Source organism: Cinclus cinclus, chromosome 14 (assembly GCF_963662255.1).
Source record: "Cinclus cinclus chromosome 14, bCinCin1.1, whole genome shotgun sequence".
NCBI lineage: Eukaryota > Metazoa > Chordata > Aves > Passeriformes > Cinclidae > Cinclus > Cinclus cinclus.
The window spans coordinates 5558790-5574283 of NC_085059.1; the positions used below are offsets into that span (position 1 = coordinate 5558790).

Genomic DNA, 15494 nt, shown 5'->3' on the forward strand with positions numbered 1-15494 from the left:
GCCATTAAAACGTTCCATTTATTTCTGGCAAATTGTACACACCTTTCTTTCATTGGCTCTATCCTAGACCAGACATGGGGAGGAACTTCTCCCCTACCTTAATGATACTGAAATTATGGGATAAAACACAAAGAAAAGGAGGGAAGTCTCCCTTGCAGATAAAACAAACAGCAAAGTTTCAGCACCCAGACTCCATGCAGCCACCAGCTCTGCTCAGCACAAGCCATAAAGATGCACCTCTCACACTGCTTGCTGTGGCACATTTTCTTCATTATGAGCCTAAAAGCAACTGAATCCCTCCCAGCACCTCAAACACATCTTGGGTGACAAGTAGGGCCTGGCTGACAACTAGATTAATCCTGAACCAGGCCACCTGTGCAGAATGTGCACTTTATTGACAAAAAAATGTACCCAACAGAGCACTTCCCTGCACACACACGGCCACAGAGCAGCTGAGCAGCCACATCTAGGACACAGAAGGAGAAGGGAAGCTAATGAGAGGCAGAGCTTGATCTGCAGCACAGGTAGAGCATGGAATCACTTTTCAACTCTTCCAGCCAACTTCTACTGGGAGATTTACATACAAGTCCTCAATCAAGTCTTTGAAGAGTTATCCAGAGTTCCCTGGGTAAAAACAAGCTGTTTAGAGAAAGAGGAGAGTCCAGAGCTGCTCAGTGGCTCTTTTTAGTCGAGCCAAAACCAGAGAAACCCATCACAGCTGCCATTTCATCATCCTCTTCAAAGGTCAAATCTTCCTCTGCCCGCCTCTTCTTCTCTCTCTGCTTCTCCTTCTTGTAGGCTTTGGCCTTCTCCTCCTGCAGCAAGGGACACAACAGCAAAACAATTTGCACCTCCTGGTCTGAAGTTTTGAGAGACCAGGTACTACAAAATTAACACCAATCCTGCCCACAGTAGCCAAGCTGTGCTTGAGGAAATAAACAGCAGAAATCCTGGTCTGCAGTCTTCAAGGAGGAAGCTCACCAATGAATCCAGACCACCCCATTTCCCAGGCTAAGAGTAGAGCCACACACACAGAAATGGACAAAATTAACATTATCAAACTCTCTCTTCCGAGCAAACATAACAAGTTTTGCCTGGAATCAAGGCTGAGACAAGAAGGAGCTGGTTTGAAAGCAGGAGGCCGTTGCCTTGTCCAATGCTTCATGCCAGTGACTGTGATGCCTGCTGGCTCTCAGCCTGGCAGAGTGACAGCTGCTCACTGCAACAGCAGCCGAAGCTCTGAGCGGCTTGGAGGGGGGTTTTGGCATCAAAGAGTCTGTGCTGCTCTAATCAAAGCGTTTTGCTCTGTGAGGATCACGAGCCCTGGAACAGAGCCAGGTTTGTACTGGGTGACACCGAAGCACGGCTTCAGCTCCCAACTTAGCAACTGCTCCCACTGTCCACTGTGCTCCTGAACACAGCCATGCCCTGGAGACAGCTATACCAGGAGTTGCTGCTGATTTCTTTCTTGCCATTGACTGGCAGCAGCTTTTCAACCCACAGCCCTCCCTTTGCTGCTGGGGCACCTCCCTCCTATCCCTTAAACAGATGGGGCTCAGCAGCACCACAGCCTTCCTGAAAGCAGAGCACGGTGCTACTCTGTGAGCATCCCGAAGAGCTTCCCAAAACGCTCAGGTCTTGGCCAGGGAGACTCAAACAGTAAGTGATTTGTAACCTTGGGTTATGTGGCTGCTGAGAGAGGAGAAGAACCCATAGAAGCTTCTCAGCTGTCAGAACTTTGTTGGGTCTTCAAATAATTGAGCTTCACATTTACTAACACCTAAGCCCCAGTTTGAGAGAAATCTGCTGTCTTTTATCACCTCCTCACACATTTTGCACCACAACATGCTGCTCACAAAGCCCTTCTACACTTGGAAAGGCCACACAGAAGCAAATGCCCTGTGGAAGGGGATTCCAGCAATTCTAAGAGCTGTGGAAGATAATGGATGAAGATGCAGATCTGCTACCGGACCACACAAATTCCAATGCAACTAGAGGGAGATAAAAAATGGACTTGTGCTGTTCTCAGTGGAAGTCTGAACCATCTGAAGTTATTCTCACACAGAAGAGGGGAAAAGGGTTTCCAGGGACAGCAACACAAACTTTTCAAAAGCAAAAAAATGCACCCCACTGATAGGAGCAGATGAGAAGCCCATGCTACCAAGAACAATGCTTCTGAGGAACAAGGGCAGGAAACCAGGGCTAATTTCCTCCCAAAACATGTTTCTGGGGAGCTTTGCTTCCTCAGTTGTTGCCCAGACTCACCTCCTCACGGAGTTCCTTCATCCTCTCCTCAAAGTCATAATCCTTCTGCTTCTCCTCCATCTTCTTCTTGTTCACCTCAAAGCGTTTCTTCACCTGGTCCAGTGTGGAACGCTCCACCCGCATGGACATGCCCAGATTCCTCTGGTCTGGAGAACACGAGTGGAATCAGCAATGTGCAGCAACACTTCAGGGCTCTGCACAAAGCCTCCATCCCTGATCCCAATTTAAGCAGCACAGCACCACCTTCCTGCCCATCATCCTCCTCAAAGCACTTTCCAGGGCCAGACTAAGGGTTTCTTAGGTTGGCGAGGTGGGCTTTAGGGGCATACCATAACCCACAAAAGCAGTGGCCGTAACAATCCAAACACTACTTGTAGCAAGACCACAGACTTCTTTAAAGGTTCCTTATTTGGATACTCCCTGTCATATTGGTGCTCTGATGCTTCAGGAAATTTAATCTTGGACCAGTGGAATAAAAAAGTGTCAGAGTGTTGAAAAAGGAGCCAGAATAAAACTGACAGGCTGGCATCTCTCAGCTGTGGGCAATGCTAAACAAGACGTGAGTGGCACTCAGAGATCCTGATTACACAGGACATTCTTAGCTAAAGCAGAGAATATAAACTCAGGCCTCTGATTCAGTGGCTCTTCAGAGCAGATTCACAGTTTTTCACTTGTGGGTAAGCCTATGCTGACGGGGCTACCCCCAGAAATGCCTCCAACCCACATTCCTGTATGGATCCAAACAGCCTGTTCACTCCAGCAGCCCTGCAAGGTTTGTCCCAGGGATGCAGCAGCACTTGGAAGCTTAAACTACACACCAGGAATTAGTAAAAGGACTGCCAAGAACAAACACATTTGAGCCAGACTTACTGACTGGTTTGAAAGTTCCCAGGCATATTCATACTAACATATTGTGCAACCAGCCACACTGCAATCCCAGCTCAACCCTACAACTCATGCCCATCCACACAGCCATGCCAGGATTTTAAATTCCAGATACTCTCATATGAACTTCTTGATCATCTCCCAACGTGTCAAACAAGGCACGTTGGCACCTTCCTTCCATTCACATAAAAGCCCAGGTTTTTAAAACACTGTTTTCTTTGTTCAGCTACAGAAAAACAGTCCTCAGGTTCCTCCTGAACCTCCTCTTCTCAAACAGCCCTGTGTGCAGGTCCAGAGCACACACATCCCTGCCTTTTTGTAAAGGGGTGATTTTCTGACTTCCACAAGGAGCCAAAAACACCTTCATGAGCAGGAACAACATGTAAAGTGTGTCATTCTGTCCTGCTGCTCCTTTATTTTCTCTACATTCCCCACTCCCTGAACAAGGAGAAGCAATATCCACAGTCAGATCAATGAGGGTACAGTCCTGATCCATGCTCCAGAGCTCAGGCATCAGCCAGCTCTGAGCTTTATACTCAGCTTCTGCAAAGAGAAGTTTCTGATCATGGACCAGTCCCAGACCTTTTACTTATCTAAATACTTCTTTATAGTTCTAGTGCTCTAAAAAGCCTCTCTCCAGGTTTTCAGAGGAGACATCACGATTTGGGGTGTGGACTAGATGACCTCTGAGGGTCCCTTCCAATCCAAACTATTCTACAATTTTCTGACCCCGGGTTTCTCACAGCATTGACATGATGGATGGGGAAAACATTTCCACTAACCACAGTACACCAATCACTGCTTCTGCTGGGCATATTCCATGAAAGTGGTCCAGCACTCTTGGACGGTGTCAGGAGATAAGGGCAGCACTTCCACAGCTCTCATGATGAGCTTCTACATCCTGATCTCCTAAGCTCCCTGATCCATGGGTAAGTGTTCAGGCCTCAGACATGGGTGAGGCACAAAAGGAACAGTCCCTCCAGCTCAACCAATCCTCCAATAAGGCAAAGAAAAGGTCCTTACGTTTTTTGCCATTGATGTGATCCAAGAAGTTGATGGAATCTTTCACCACACAGTCACATACATTACAGTAATACCTGTCAGGGGAGACAGAAAAAATGAACCCCAAAGCATGGCACAAAGCTCAACCCACAGAGCAGCTATTTGAGACAATCTGCATGTCACTGGGGATACAGGACACTTCTCCAAGGCAAGAGAGCCCCAGGGAAGAGTAAGGGCAATGGCACACCTAATGGACAGGGCTGCCATGGAGGTACCAACCCTTATACTGACACCTCTGACATGACAGAAACCAAATTCTGAGCTCCTCTGAGAGATACCAGCCACAGCATCCTCCCCTTCCAGTCACACCCTGCTGGGTGGGATGGACTTTGTGACACAGCCTGCCCTCCCCAAAGGCAGGGCTGGCCAGCAGCCCAGGTTTCCATTCCCTAGCCTCTCACCTGGCTGCAAGGTGAGTGCTACCATCCCTAACACCTCACAGTGCAACTCCCTGATGAGCACAGCTGTGCTTTCTGCCCATCTCAAGAGCTGCTGCAAAAGTCCAGCCAGGGGCTGAACTGCCATTCCTGGATGCTGGTCAGGGCTGCACATTTCCCTGGCACTACTGCCCAGGGAGACACCGACAGGGTCACTCCTGAGGTGACACAAACTCAACACATTCTTTTCATGCTTTTGATGTCTTAAGGTGAGCTCAGAAGCCTTTCAGACTTCGGTGGAACACAGCTCACACAAACAGTGGCCAAACACCATTCCTAAGAACAGCTATCTGGATGTTTCTCCCATTCCCAGTGCACAGATACCCAAATCAGCAGCAGTCCTGGTCTCGGTGCAAGCAGGTCTGGTTAAAGACACCCAAGCAGACAGCAGAGATCTGCCCCTGCTGGTCCTACAGGTGGGCAACACTGATGCTAAGGAATAATGTCCAAAGAGGCTCAGCCTCCTAAGTCTCTTTCAAATGATACCCCAAGAGACACAGTTTAGGTGTAGAAAAATGCAGCCCCACCATGCCAGACTCCAAACACAGGCAGCAGCTCCTGGTGTCCTGTGAGGGTTCCCTGCTGTGTCACAGCTTCCCAGTCTAATCAGCATGACTCTGAGACTTCAATAAGATCACAACCTACCCTCCCATCTCTGACTGAGGGGTAGTTTTGGTGATGACAATGGTTTTCCCCAGCTTGGATTCCAGGTCCACTTTGTAGTCTCGGTGCCGCAGAAGTTCCCTTTTGACAGGCTGAGCTGGTTTGCCTAAAATACAAACAAAAAGTCAAGCTTGACATGCTGGATTTCATGTTCCCCTTGGTACAGAGGGGCCTGCTGGGTAACTGGGACTACCTGATTCATGCAGAAAATGCACCTTTGTTTTTAAATGAATAAAGGATATGATTTCCTCCCACTGTTTCCTGGCTCCTAGTAGAAGCAGGTACATCTCTGACTTGAGTCATATTCTGAGATCTTCTTTCTAGCAACTGTTCCCCTCCTTCCCCAAAGAGTCAGCCCCTGGAAAGGTTCTCAGTGATTTCTTTTGTCAAAAAAAATATACTCAGTGGCAAACAAAGTAGAAAGTGTAGGAGCAAGCCAGCTCTTTCCCTTTGGGATTGGACTTCTCACTGCTCCTTCCCTCCCAAATTCCAAGGGTTTGGGAGCCTCACTGCCAATCTGGCACAGCTGGCCTGGAGCCAGCACACTACTCACCATCTTTCTTTTCTCTCTCCTCTGTGAGCCGCTTCTCTGCGAGTTTCTCATATTCATCCTTGTCCCACTTCCGGCGGAAGTCCAGGTTCTTGGTCTGGGAGGGAAACAAAGTTCATGAGCATTTATTACACAGTCTGATCACCTCTGAGGGGGTAAGGAGGTGGAATCACTTGGTCTGTGAGGCCAGTGCAGCAAATTAGGAGAATTATATTATATCCCACTGTCTTCTGTTTTCCATCCAGGAATTAGGGATATGGTTTAAGATAATCACTCTCCGCATGCCTCTAGCTACTACTAGAATAATTTCAGAGCACTAAAAGAAGAAATGAGTTGATCTTAACAGCTCCTGAGACGATCATCCATGGTTTTGCCTTGAAAATCAGACTCAAATGGGATTGAAAGTGATGGATGTAAGACCTGTTAAATGCCCCCTGACAAATACAGCAGGAGGACTACACCTTCTTCCAGAAGTCAAAAGAATCCAAGCTGCAATGTCAGACAAGGAAGCTGTAAAACACAGCCCAAGCCACAGAGAGTCTGATTACACTGCAGGAGCAGGGAAGGCTCTGCCTGTCTGCTCTCAGCAGTGTCTACGTGTTGCAGGCATCAAAGTGCCAGCTTGCCATGAAATCACGGGCATCCGTGTGGGATTTCCAAGTGAGCACTTGTACAAGCAAACCAGAAGAAGCTCTGAAACCCCGTCTGTCAAGGCAGGGCTTGGAGGTGCAAGGAAGCACCTGTACAAAATCCACAGGTTTTGCTGTCCTGCTCCTGCAGTTTTACATAGGGAAGGGCAGAAACACTTCCAAGGCATGCTGGTCCTTTGGGAGCTCCACAGAACTATCTGGCAGTGACAGGATACTTTAATACAATTCTGAAATGGTTTGGGTTGAAGGGACCCTAAAGTTCATCTTGTTCCACATTCCCTACCATGGGCAGGGACACCTTCCACTATCCCAGGTTGCTCCAAGCCCTGTGCAGCCTGGCCTTGAACACCTTCAGGGATGGGGCAGACACAGCCTCTCTGGGCAGCCTGTGCCAGGGCCTCCCTACCCTCACAGGGAAGAATTTCTTCCCAGCACTCAATCTAACACTGCCCTCTGGCAGTGGGAAGCCATTCACCCTTGTCCTGTCACTCCATGCCTTTGTTCAAAGTCCTTCTCCAGCTCTCTTTGAGCTCCTTTAGGCACTGGAAGATGCTCTAAGGTCTCTTTGGACAGAGACTGGTGTTCAGTCTTCCCCAGGCTGAACATCCCCAGCTCTCTGTCTCCACAGCAGAGGGGCAGCAGCCCTTGGACCATATCCTTGGAGCCTCCTCTGGGCTCACTCCAACAGGTCCATGTATTTCCTGTGCTGGGGCCCTGGAGCTGGACACAGCATGTGCACAAAGGCTGAATTCAGGTGAAGCTGGCAATGAAGAATACAAATAACACTTTTTTGGGTGGATTTCACTCAATCCCCAATGCTGAGGACAGAATTGATTGGACAAGAATTCCTATTCCACTCATATCTACTCTGACCAACCCAGCTCAAGCTCTTCCCAGCATGTGCCCCTTCTGCAGCTCAGGCCCCTACACCTGGGATCAGTCACGGTTTCACTCAGCCACTTCCTGAATTTCCTGAGCAGATAACCCTCCCTTTGCATAGAGCTGCATTTCCCTCAGCATGGCAGGGAGAGCCTCTCAGTTTCACATTAAAGAAAGGACAAGATGTATTTAAAAACACCTCTGGGGGAGAAGGACCCCCCATCACCCCACACCCCACCGCCTTCTCCGTTCAGCCAAATCAAGAATCCAATCACAATCCAAAGGACACAAATCCCATTTGGAGCTACAGCAGCAGCACAGCCATTTAAAGTTCTCTCCTCTGGCAATCCTTCAAATGGAACGAACAACTACTGATAGGGATGAAAACGCCTTGGGGAGGTGTAGAAAAATTCTCATTTATTCCCAGAGCTTCTTAAGCACTTTAAGGATGTCGTAACAGGTTTTATTAACCACCCTGAGCAAAAGAAAAGAAAATATCACTGAGTGTAAATTAACGTTTGGGGGTATTTTCTAGACTCTCCTGCATGCCAGGCATTATCACAAATTGTAGCTGGTGGGAGCCTACGGAGGGGGAGGTTTATTAGCTGCTTCTCTCTCCTGCTGCAATAAAAGGAAAAGAGTCTTTTGCAGCTCTTTTACCAATCTGCCTCATCCAGGCGTGGGGAAAGAAATTAAACTAAACTGCGTTACAAGATCTTGGTTGGACAATATTTGAAGGCATGTTTCTGAATTGCTGTGGTGGAGGCAAGGGGGCTGCAAGCCCCCCAAATCTTTATCTCGGAGCTGTTTTGGGTGACAGAGACTACTTCCCAAATTAATAACATATATTAATAACCAGCAGTGCCCCACAGTCTCTTGTTCCCTCTGGAGATGGACACCAAATGTGCCCAGTATCAGCACCAAACCCTGTTAAACAACACAGGAGTCTTAAGCCAGGCTCAATACAATAGGAATTCCCACCTGGTAGCTGACAATAAACCACAGGCCCCACGTCCCTCACAGGCAGACATCCTGCTCCTGACCTCCCCCACTTCATGGAATCAATCCTGGAATGGTTTGGATTGGAAGGAACCTTGAAGATCAGCCAGTCCCACCCTCCTGCCAAGGGTAGGGACACCTTTCACTATCCCAGGTTGCTCCAAGCCCCATTCAACCTGGCCTTGAACATTTCAGTGGATGGGGCAGCCACAGCTTCTCTGGGCAGTGCCAGTGCCTCACTTCTCAGTAAATGGCTTCAAGGAAGGACAGATGGGCCAAAACCCTTCAAAAAATACAGCCCCTGTGCTGCTGACAGCTTTGGGATATCAGTGGAGGTGTTCAAACAGCCTGGCTCTCCAGTCAGGCTACACCTGCAGCATCTACCTTACCCATCCCATTTTAACACTCACAGAATCATTTAGGTTGGGAAAAAAACCCAAAATAATCAAATCCAAGATGTGACAGATCCCTACTTTGTCACCCAGTCCAGAGCACTGAGTGACACATCCAGTCAGTCCCTGAACACCTCCAGGGATGGTGACCACCACCTCCCTGGACAGCCTCTTCTGGGAAAAAAAAAAACTCCTCCTGATTTCCAAACTAAACCTCCCCCGTTTCCTCTCAGAAAGGTTGTCTGGGAGCAGGGCTCAACCCACACAAGGATGCACCCTCCTGTCAGGGGAGTTGCAGAGATGTTCCTCCACCAGGACAGGAAAAAGGCAATCCTTTCCCTGGGGAGGGAAGGGAAGGAGCCACCTGCATGAGCCATCGCCCAGCCCCTGTGGATAGGTGGGGGTCCCTCCCAGGGGGCTGCAGTTGGGTGGACACCTCAATCTCCTCTTGCTCCCTGTCTGGGACAGACGGAGGTCTGGCCCTAGGATGGGAGAATCACAGAACCACTGCGACTGGAAAAATCCTCGGAGACCATCGAGTCCAACCTGTGACCCAACACCACCACGTGAACTAAACCAGGGCACCGAGTGCCACGTTCTGCCGTGTCTTACACACCTCCAGGCACGGTGACTCCACGACTCCGCTGGCGGGCGGGATCGCGGCGGGACCACCCCACTTCCAGCCCTGAAAGTATAGGGGTGTCTCAAGAGAACCCCGGCCTCCCACCGCCCACACACAGAGGTGTAAAGAGCAGGGATGAGCCCCCTCCCACCCCACGCACACCCGCCCACCGCGGCACCCCCTCATCCCGCGGCCTGGCAGCGGCCCCGAGCGCGGCGCGGCGCGGCGGGGCCCTGCCCCCGGCTCTGCCAAACCCGGAACGAGCAGCGGGGGCGGCCGAGCGGGCGGCAGCCCACACTCCGAGGGCAGCCCACACTCCGAGGGCAGCCCCAGCGGCAGCACCTACCCCGCTGCCCGACGCCATGGCGAGCTGAGGGCACAGCACCGGGAACTGTCGCGCGGCGCCGTAAAGCGCGGCCTCCCGCGCAGCCACGTGTCCCGCCGCGGTCACGTGCCCGCGCTCCCGGCGTGCCGGTGCCGGCCATGCTGCGCCTCGGATCCTTCGCCGCCGCCGCCGCCCGATGCCTGCTGGCGGGGTCCCGCCTCGGGCCGCTGGGCCTTGCTGGGAGCCGCGGCAGCTTCGCCCGGTCCTGGCTGCCGGCCGGTGACCGCGGTCCCCTGTCCCGGCAGGTGCGGGCGGCGGCGGGCGGCGAGAGGGTGCCGGTGCTGAAGACGCCGAAGGTAAATGTGGGGGGTGGGTACCGGGTGTTACCCCGCGCTCTCGTCGCTGACGGCCGCTCTCTGTCCCGGGCAGGGCACCCGCGACCACCCGCCGGCGCAGGCGGCGCTCCGTGACCGGCTCCTGAGCGCCGTGGTGTCCTGCTTCAAGCGGCACGGGGCGGCCGCCATCGACACCCCCGTGCTGGAGCTGCGGGTGAGGCTCGGCGACAACTCTTCCCCCGTGGTGTGGGAAGGGGGACACGCTCTAGGGTCTGTGGGCCCCCCTCTGCTCCCTGGGGAGGGCAGCTGGACATGAACTCTTGTTTCCTTTTTGGAGGGGGATGGGGAGGTGGGCTCAGGTTCGGGGGGCTGGAGGAGGGATGTGTGTAATGTCCAGTTGGTGGGGACCGAGCTCTGTGCTTCGTCTCGGGGGACCCTTCACCCCAGAGCCACCCGGTCACCAGCCCCTCTGCCCTTCCCCAGGAGACGCTGATGGGGAAGTATGGGGAGGATACGAAGCTCATCTACGAGCTGCAGGACCAGGGAGGGGAGCTGCTTGCCCTGCGCTACGACCTCACCGTATCCTGTGCTCCCAAGGGCATGGTGGCACTCTTAGGGGATGGTGGCACCCTTAAAGGATGGTGGCAGACCAAGGTAGTGGCCACCTCTGCCTTGAGGGATTGCTCTTACCCTGGCCTGCTTCCACTGAGGAGATGGCAGCCCCCTTGGCCATTCCAGCTGGTCTGGCTGTCGTTGTTGTGACTCCATCCCTCAGCCAGGCCAGGGCCCGGAGTAAAGCCCCTTCCTTCTGTGGACATGCACCAGTATTATCTACTGTACTGGTTTTATCTCCTCCCAGTTACGATCCCCATCTCTGCTGTGCCCATCCCACCTTGCTAGTGCCACCTGGGAAGGTGTTTGCTTCAGGTGTCCATCCCAGGCCATCTCAACAAAATCTGATTCCTTCAATGTCCATATAGCTGTGCCATGCATTGAATTCCCGTTGATCAAACCGTGAGAGGCTGGAATGATGAGAGAGGGTCCTTGTGTGTGTGATGTTGTCACGCTGTGGGTCTGGAGGAGGAAATGGAGCTGTCCCAGCATTGAAAGAGTTCAGGTGGTTCATTTTACTCATCCTCAGTCTAGGGGATGATCTCCCCAGAGGTCATAGTTACGGAATATCACAAGTTGGAAAGGATCTGCAAGAATCATTGAAGTCCAGCTCATGACCCTGCACAGGACACTCCAAGAGTCTCCCCATGATTGTGACAAAAACTGGGATGCTGCTGGCAAAGGGAACGGGCGATGGGAGGCTTTGAGGTTCAGCTTCTACAGTGCTGGGGATCTCCATGTTGCCATCCTTAACTCTTCGGGCCCAGGTGCCCTTTGCTCGCTACCTGGCCATGAACAAGGTCACCAACATGAAGCGCTACCACGTCGCCAAGGTGTACAGGAGGGACAACCCGGCCACAACCCGGGGCCGCTACCGCGAGTTCTACCAGTGCGTGAGTGTTGTGGTGGCTAGTGCTGCCACCAAGGCCACAATGCCAGGAGGGTTTTCCCAGCTGGAGTGCCTCCAGCTGCTGCAGAGCAGCACGGCATACCTGGCTAAGGCTCCTTGGCTCTGCCAGGAGCTCCCATCATTTCTTCTGCCCCCAGGACTTTGACATCGCCGGGCAGTTTGACCCAATGATTCCTGATGCCGAGTGCCTAAAGATCGTGCATGAGATCCTGAGTGACCTACAGCTCGGGGACTTTGTCATCAAGGTGAGACTGGGTGGGTTCTCTGTGCCGTAGTGGGAGGCATGGTCATTGTTCCTGTGGTTTTGCACAGGAGTAGCTCTGTCTGCTGTAAGGCCTGACCCAGAAGTTGATCCCACCTCTCTGCCTCCTCATATCGTATATGCAAAGGGTGGACTTGCTTGGACATGCCTAGAGCTGAGAATACCAGGGGTTCTCATGAGGCTGCAGTCAGCAGAGTTCTCTCCAGGATTAACGACAGTCTTCTGCAGAATTCCAGCAGCTGACTAGATCCACAAAGTCACAGGATGGTTTTAATACGTCGACACCTCCTCTTCCCATGGAGTTTGGGTGCTGGGAGAACAGCACAAGGAAATGCCAATAGGTGCAGCTTCCCACACACTAGGAAAAAAATGAATGACATCAGGAGGTGACCCCAAGGTAAGCGTGCCTCTCCCTCCCCCAGGTCAACGACCGTCGGATTTTGAATGGTGTGTTTGCTGTCTGTGGTGTTCCAGAGAGCAAGTTCATACCTGCCTGCTCCACTGTGGACAAGCTGGACAAGGTCAGCATTGGGCTCACAGGGAGACACTTCTGGTCTTGGGATGGATGTCTTAGGCTGGGCAGTGTTGTGGCTGTTCTTGTTGTGAAGAGTTTTACAGCAGCTGAGATGGGGTCTGTGAAAGATTTGAAGAGTTCTTGGGCCTGGTTAAGAATAAAGCCTAGTGATTTGTTAAAAATTCCTGTGAGAGAGAAAGGCATGATTAGTGAGATTGCTGACTGTTCTTCCACACAAGTTGTGCACATGTGGGCTGATGGAGGCAGCGGGTGAAGAGAACATCCTGCAGTGGCTGATGCCCTTCTCTCCCCTGCAGATGCCATGGGAAGAAGTGAGGAGTGAGATGGTGGGAGAGAAGGGGCTCTCTCCCGAGGCTGCGGATCGCATCGGGGAGTATGTCCAGCTCCATGGTGAGCACCACGGGGTCGTGCCCTTGGCCTTGTTCTGGGCTGGGGAAGGAAGGTGCAGGGCACACGCCCAGCTGGCCAGGGCCCCCGTGCTGGCTGCTGCTGCCCTGGCACACCTGAGGCATGGCTGGTCCCCACAGGTGGGCTGGACCTGATCGAGCGGCTTCTCCAGGATCCCAAGCTGTCCCAGAACAAGCTGGCCAAGGAAGGGCTGGGGGACATGAAGCTGCTCTTTGAGTACCTGACCCTGTTTGGCATCACAGGGAAGGTGAGGAGATGTGGGGGCAGAAGGGGCTGCTGCCCTCGTGGCCCCCCCCGAGCACCCGCTGACGGGGCTGCCCTTGTGCCCTGCAGATCTCCTTCGACCTGAGCCTGGCACGGGGCCTGGACTATTACACAGGGGTGATCTTTGAGGCTGTGCTGCTGCAGCAGGAGAACGAGCACGTGGAGGAGCCGGTCAGCGTTGGGAGCGTGGCTGGAGGCGGCCGCTACGACGGGCTGGTGGGGATGTTTGATCCCAAGGGCAGGAAGGTGCCCTGTGTGGGGGTCAGCATTGGGATCGAGCGGATCTTCTCCATCCTGGAACAGAGACTGGAGGTAGGTGATAGAGGCAGTGCATCGGGGAAGGGTTTAGGAAGCAAAATACTGTTTATTAGAGGTCTCCAGCTCCACAGTGCTCAAGGGAAAATAATTTTGGGGGAGAAGGTGGCTTTTTGCATGCCTAATTATCGATGGACAGAAGACAGAGTTCTTTTCTGCAGCCCATTATGATGCAGGTGTGGGCATCTGAGGGCAGCATTCCCTAGGAGATGTCAAGGAAGTGTTAGAGACAGCCTTGAGCTCTGGGCCTGGCTCTGAGCTTTGTGCCCCGGTCATATTGTTCTTGTGTCTTGCCTCTGAAGTTTTCTGCCCTGGGAATTCTGAAGCAATGAATTTGGTAACTGCTGTGAACTCACTGTAATAAACCCCAGGAAAGCCTCTGTGAAGATTCATCATTGTTTGTTTGGTTCCAAGCCTGTGATTCCTAGCAAGTGAAGCTGAGGCAATGTGTTTGTACGTGAAGAATCAAAGGAGACATTGGAAAGCTGTCCTGGTCCCATCCAGGAGGTTAGCCAGGGTCTCCTAGGAACAGCAGCACACAATTAGTTAGTGTGACAGTATGCAGAATCCCTGAGGGGCTCATTAAAGGTGTCCAGGTTGTCACTGACTGAATTAAGATCTGGAGATGGATGATATGAGGTGTTGTGAGCTGCAGATTCCCACTCCCATGGATGCAGAGTCACTCCCGTGTATGTCCCATGTCTGTCCCTTCAGGCTTCTGGGGAGAAACTTCGAACAACTGAGACCCAAGTGCTGGTGGCTACACCACAGAAACACCTGCTTGCTGCCAGACTGAAGCTCATCTCTGAGCTGTGGGATGCAGGGATCAAGGTAAAGGAATGACTTGGGCTTGGCAGTGTCCCAGGTGAGGGAGGGAGAGCCTAAAGGGAGCTGCAGCACAGCAAGACCAAATCTAATAGTTGTGTGTCTTCCCAAGATCTGGGTCTGTCTGAGATCACAAGATCCAAGTTGAAACAAGACCTCCAAGATCATCAAGTCCAACCTTTAGATCTAGGCAGGCAGAGGAGAACAGCCCAGAGCAGTAAAGTGGTTGCTGCAGGGTTTAGTATTGGTGCTTTACTGCAGTATTCATCAGAGCAAAGTTGGGTTAGTGATTCACCCTTCCCACTCCATCCTAGGCAGAGATGCTGTACAAGAAGGATCCTAAATTGCTGAAGCAGCTGCAGTACTGTGAGGACACAGGGATCCCCCTTGCTGCCATTGTGGGAGAGCAGGAGCTGGCAAACGGAGTGGTCAAGCTGCGAGATGTTGCAACAAGAGAGGAGGTGAGAATGCCCCTTTTACACCAGTTTTCCAAACTCTAGGGATTACTGAAGAGCTCTGGGTCTTCCCTCAGTGTTCCTTTGGGAGGATCAAGATAGCGCAGGTCTATTGGGTGACTCCAGAAAACCAGTCACAAACTGTGTTGGTATCCTCAGTCTTTAAAAGTGCTTTTCTCTAATGCTGCTCTGCTTTGCAGGTTGATATCCCCAGAGGAAAGCTTATTGATGAGATCAGGAGAAGGCTGGTGGAGCCCTGAGGACTTTTCTGGCTGGAGCTGCTTGGCTGAACTGCTGCACAACTGGAACCCTCCTGCAGCACCTCAGCCATTCACTGCCTAAGGCTCATGACCTCGGCTAAGGCAGTGAGAACGGAGGAGTAAGAGGGTTTTAAAAGCTGTGGACGGTGCGGTCACCAGGTTAACCTTGTGGTTAGCTTCTCTGAATGTCAAGTTTGTCCCTGTATGTGTACAGCCATTTCCATCACTGTACTCGGTGGCACGGATGGATGTGGTGCGGCTGAATCCAGGATCAAGGCGGAACTCCACATTTGGGAGGGCTAATCCTTGGTATGTTGGGCACCTGCCCAGCTCAGGACGTGGGGCGAGGGGGGCAGTGGAAAAGGACCCCCGGCCCTGCTTGGGCTGCGGGGGCCGCTCCCGACCCGCAGCCGGGCGCGGAGCTGCGGGACCGCCCTGGAAGGCAGCACGTGTCCCATCACCGAGGGGCACAACGAGCGGCTGGAGCAGCGGCGCAGGCCGGGTCGCGCGTGGAGAGAGAGGCGGTATTTTTATACATTAAACAAAAACCCCGATTATAAACCCAAACCGCAGGCCCCGGCTTT

General features: G+C 52.3%; 2 protein-coding genes across 3 annotated transcripts; one reads left to right on the plus strand and one right to left on the minus strand.

Annotated features, from left to right (window-relative positions):
- On the minus strand, nucleotides 1-9795 carry ZMAT2 (zinc finger matrin-type 2). The gene is made up of 6 exons (XM_062501927.1): nucleotides 9751-9795; nucleotides 5866-5959; nucleotides 5295-5418; nucleotides 4174-4247; nucleotides 2266-2411; nucleotides 1-815 (listed from the first exon to the last, which is right to left on the minus strand). Exons 1-6 carry the CDS (start codon nucleotides 9766-9768, stop codon nucleotides 672-674), a joined length of 600 nt encoding a protein of 199 aa, XP_062357911.1. The 5' UTR covers nucleotides 9769-9795; the 3' UTR covers nucleotides 1-671.
- A 92-nt stretch (nucleotides 9796-9887) lies between these two features.
- On the plus strand, nucleotides 9888-14988 carry LOC134049437 (histidine--tRNA ligase, cytoplasmic-like). 2 transcript variants are annotated; one of them, XM_062501873.1, is made up of 12 exons: nucleotides 9888-10085; nucleotides 10159-10278; nucleotides 10548-10643; nucleotides 11444-11569; nucleotides 11724-11831; nucleotides 12271-12369; nucleotides 12680-12773; nucleotides 12911-13038; nucleotides 13125-13367; nucleotides 14085-14201; nucleotides 14510-14656; nucleotides 14851-14988. In XM_062501873.1, exons 1-12 carry the CDS (start codon nucleotides 9888-9890, stop codon nucleotides 14908-14910), a joined length of 1536 nt encoding a protein of 511 aa, XP_062357857.1. In that variant the 3' UTR covers nucleotides 14911-14988. The 2 variants fall into 2 exon arrangements, with proteins under 2 accessions (XP_062357857.1, XP_062357858.1); XM_062501874.1 differs by lacking the exons at nucleotides 9888-10085; nucleotides 10548-10643 and having other exon boundaries at nucleotides 10157-10278; nucleotides 11206-11565.
- Nucleotides 14989-15494: the final 506 nt, after the last annotated feature.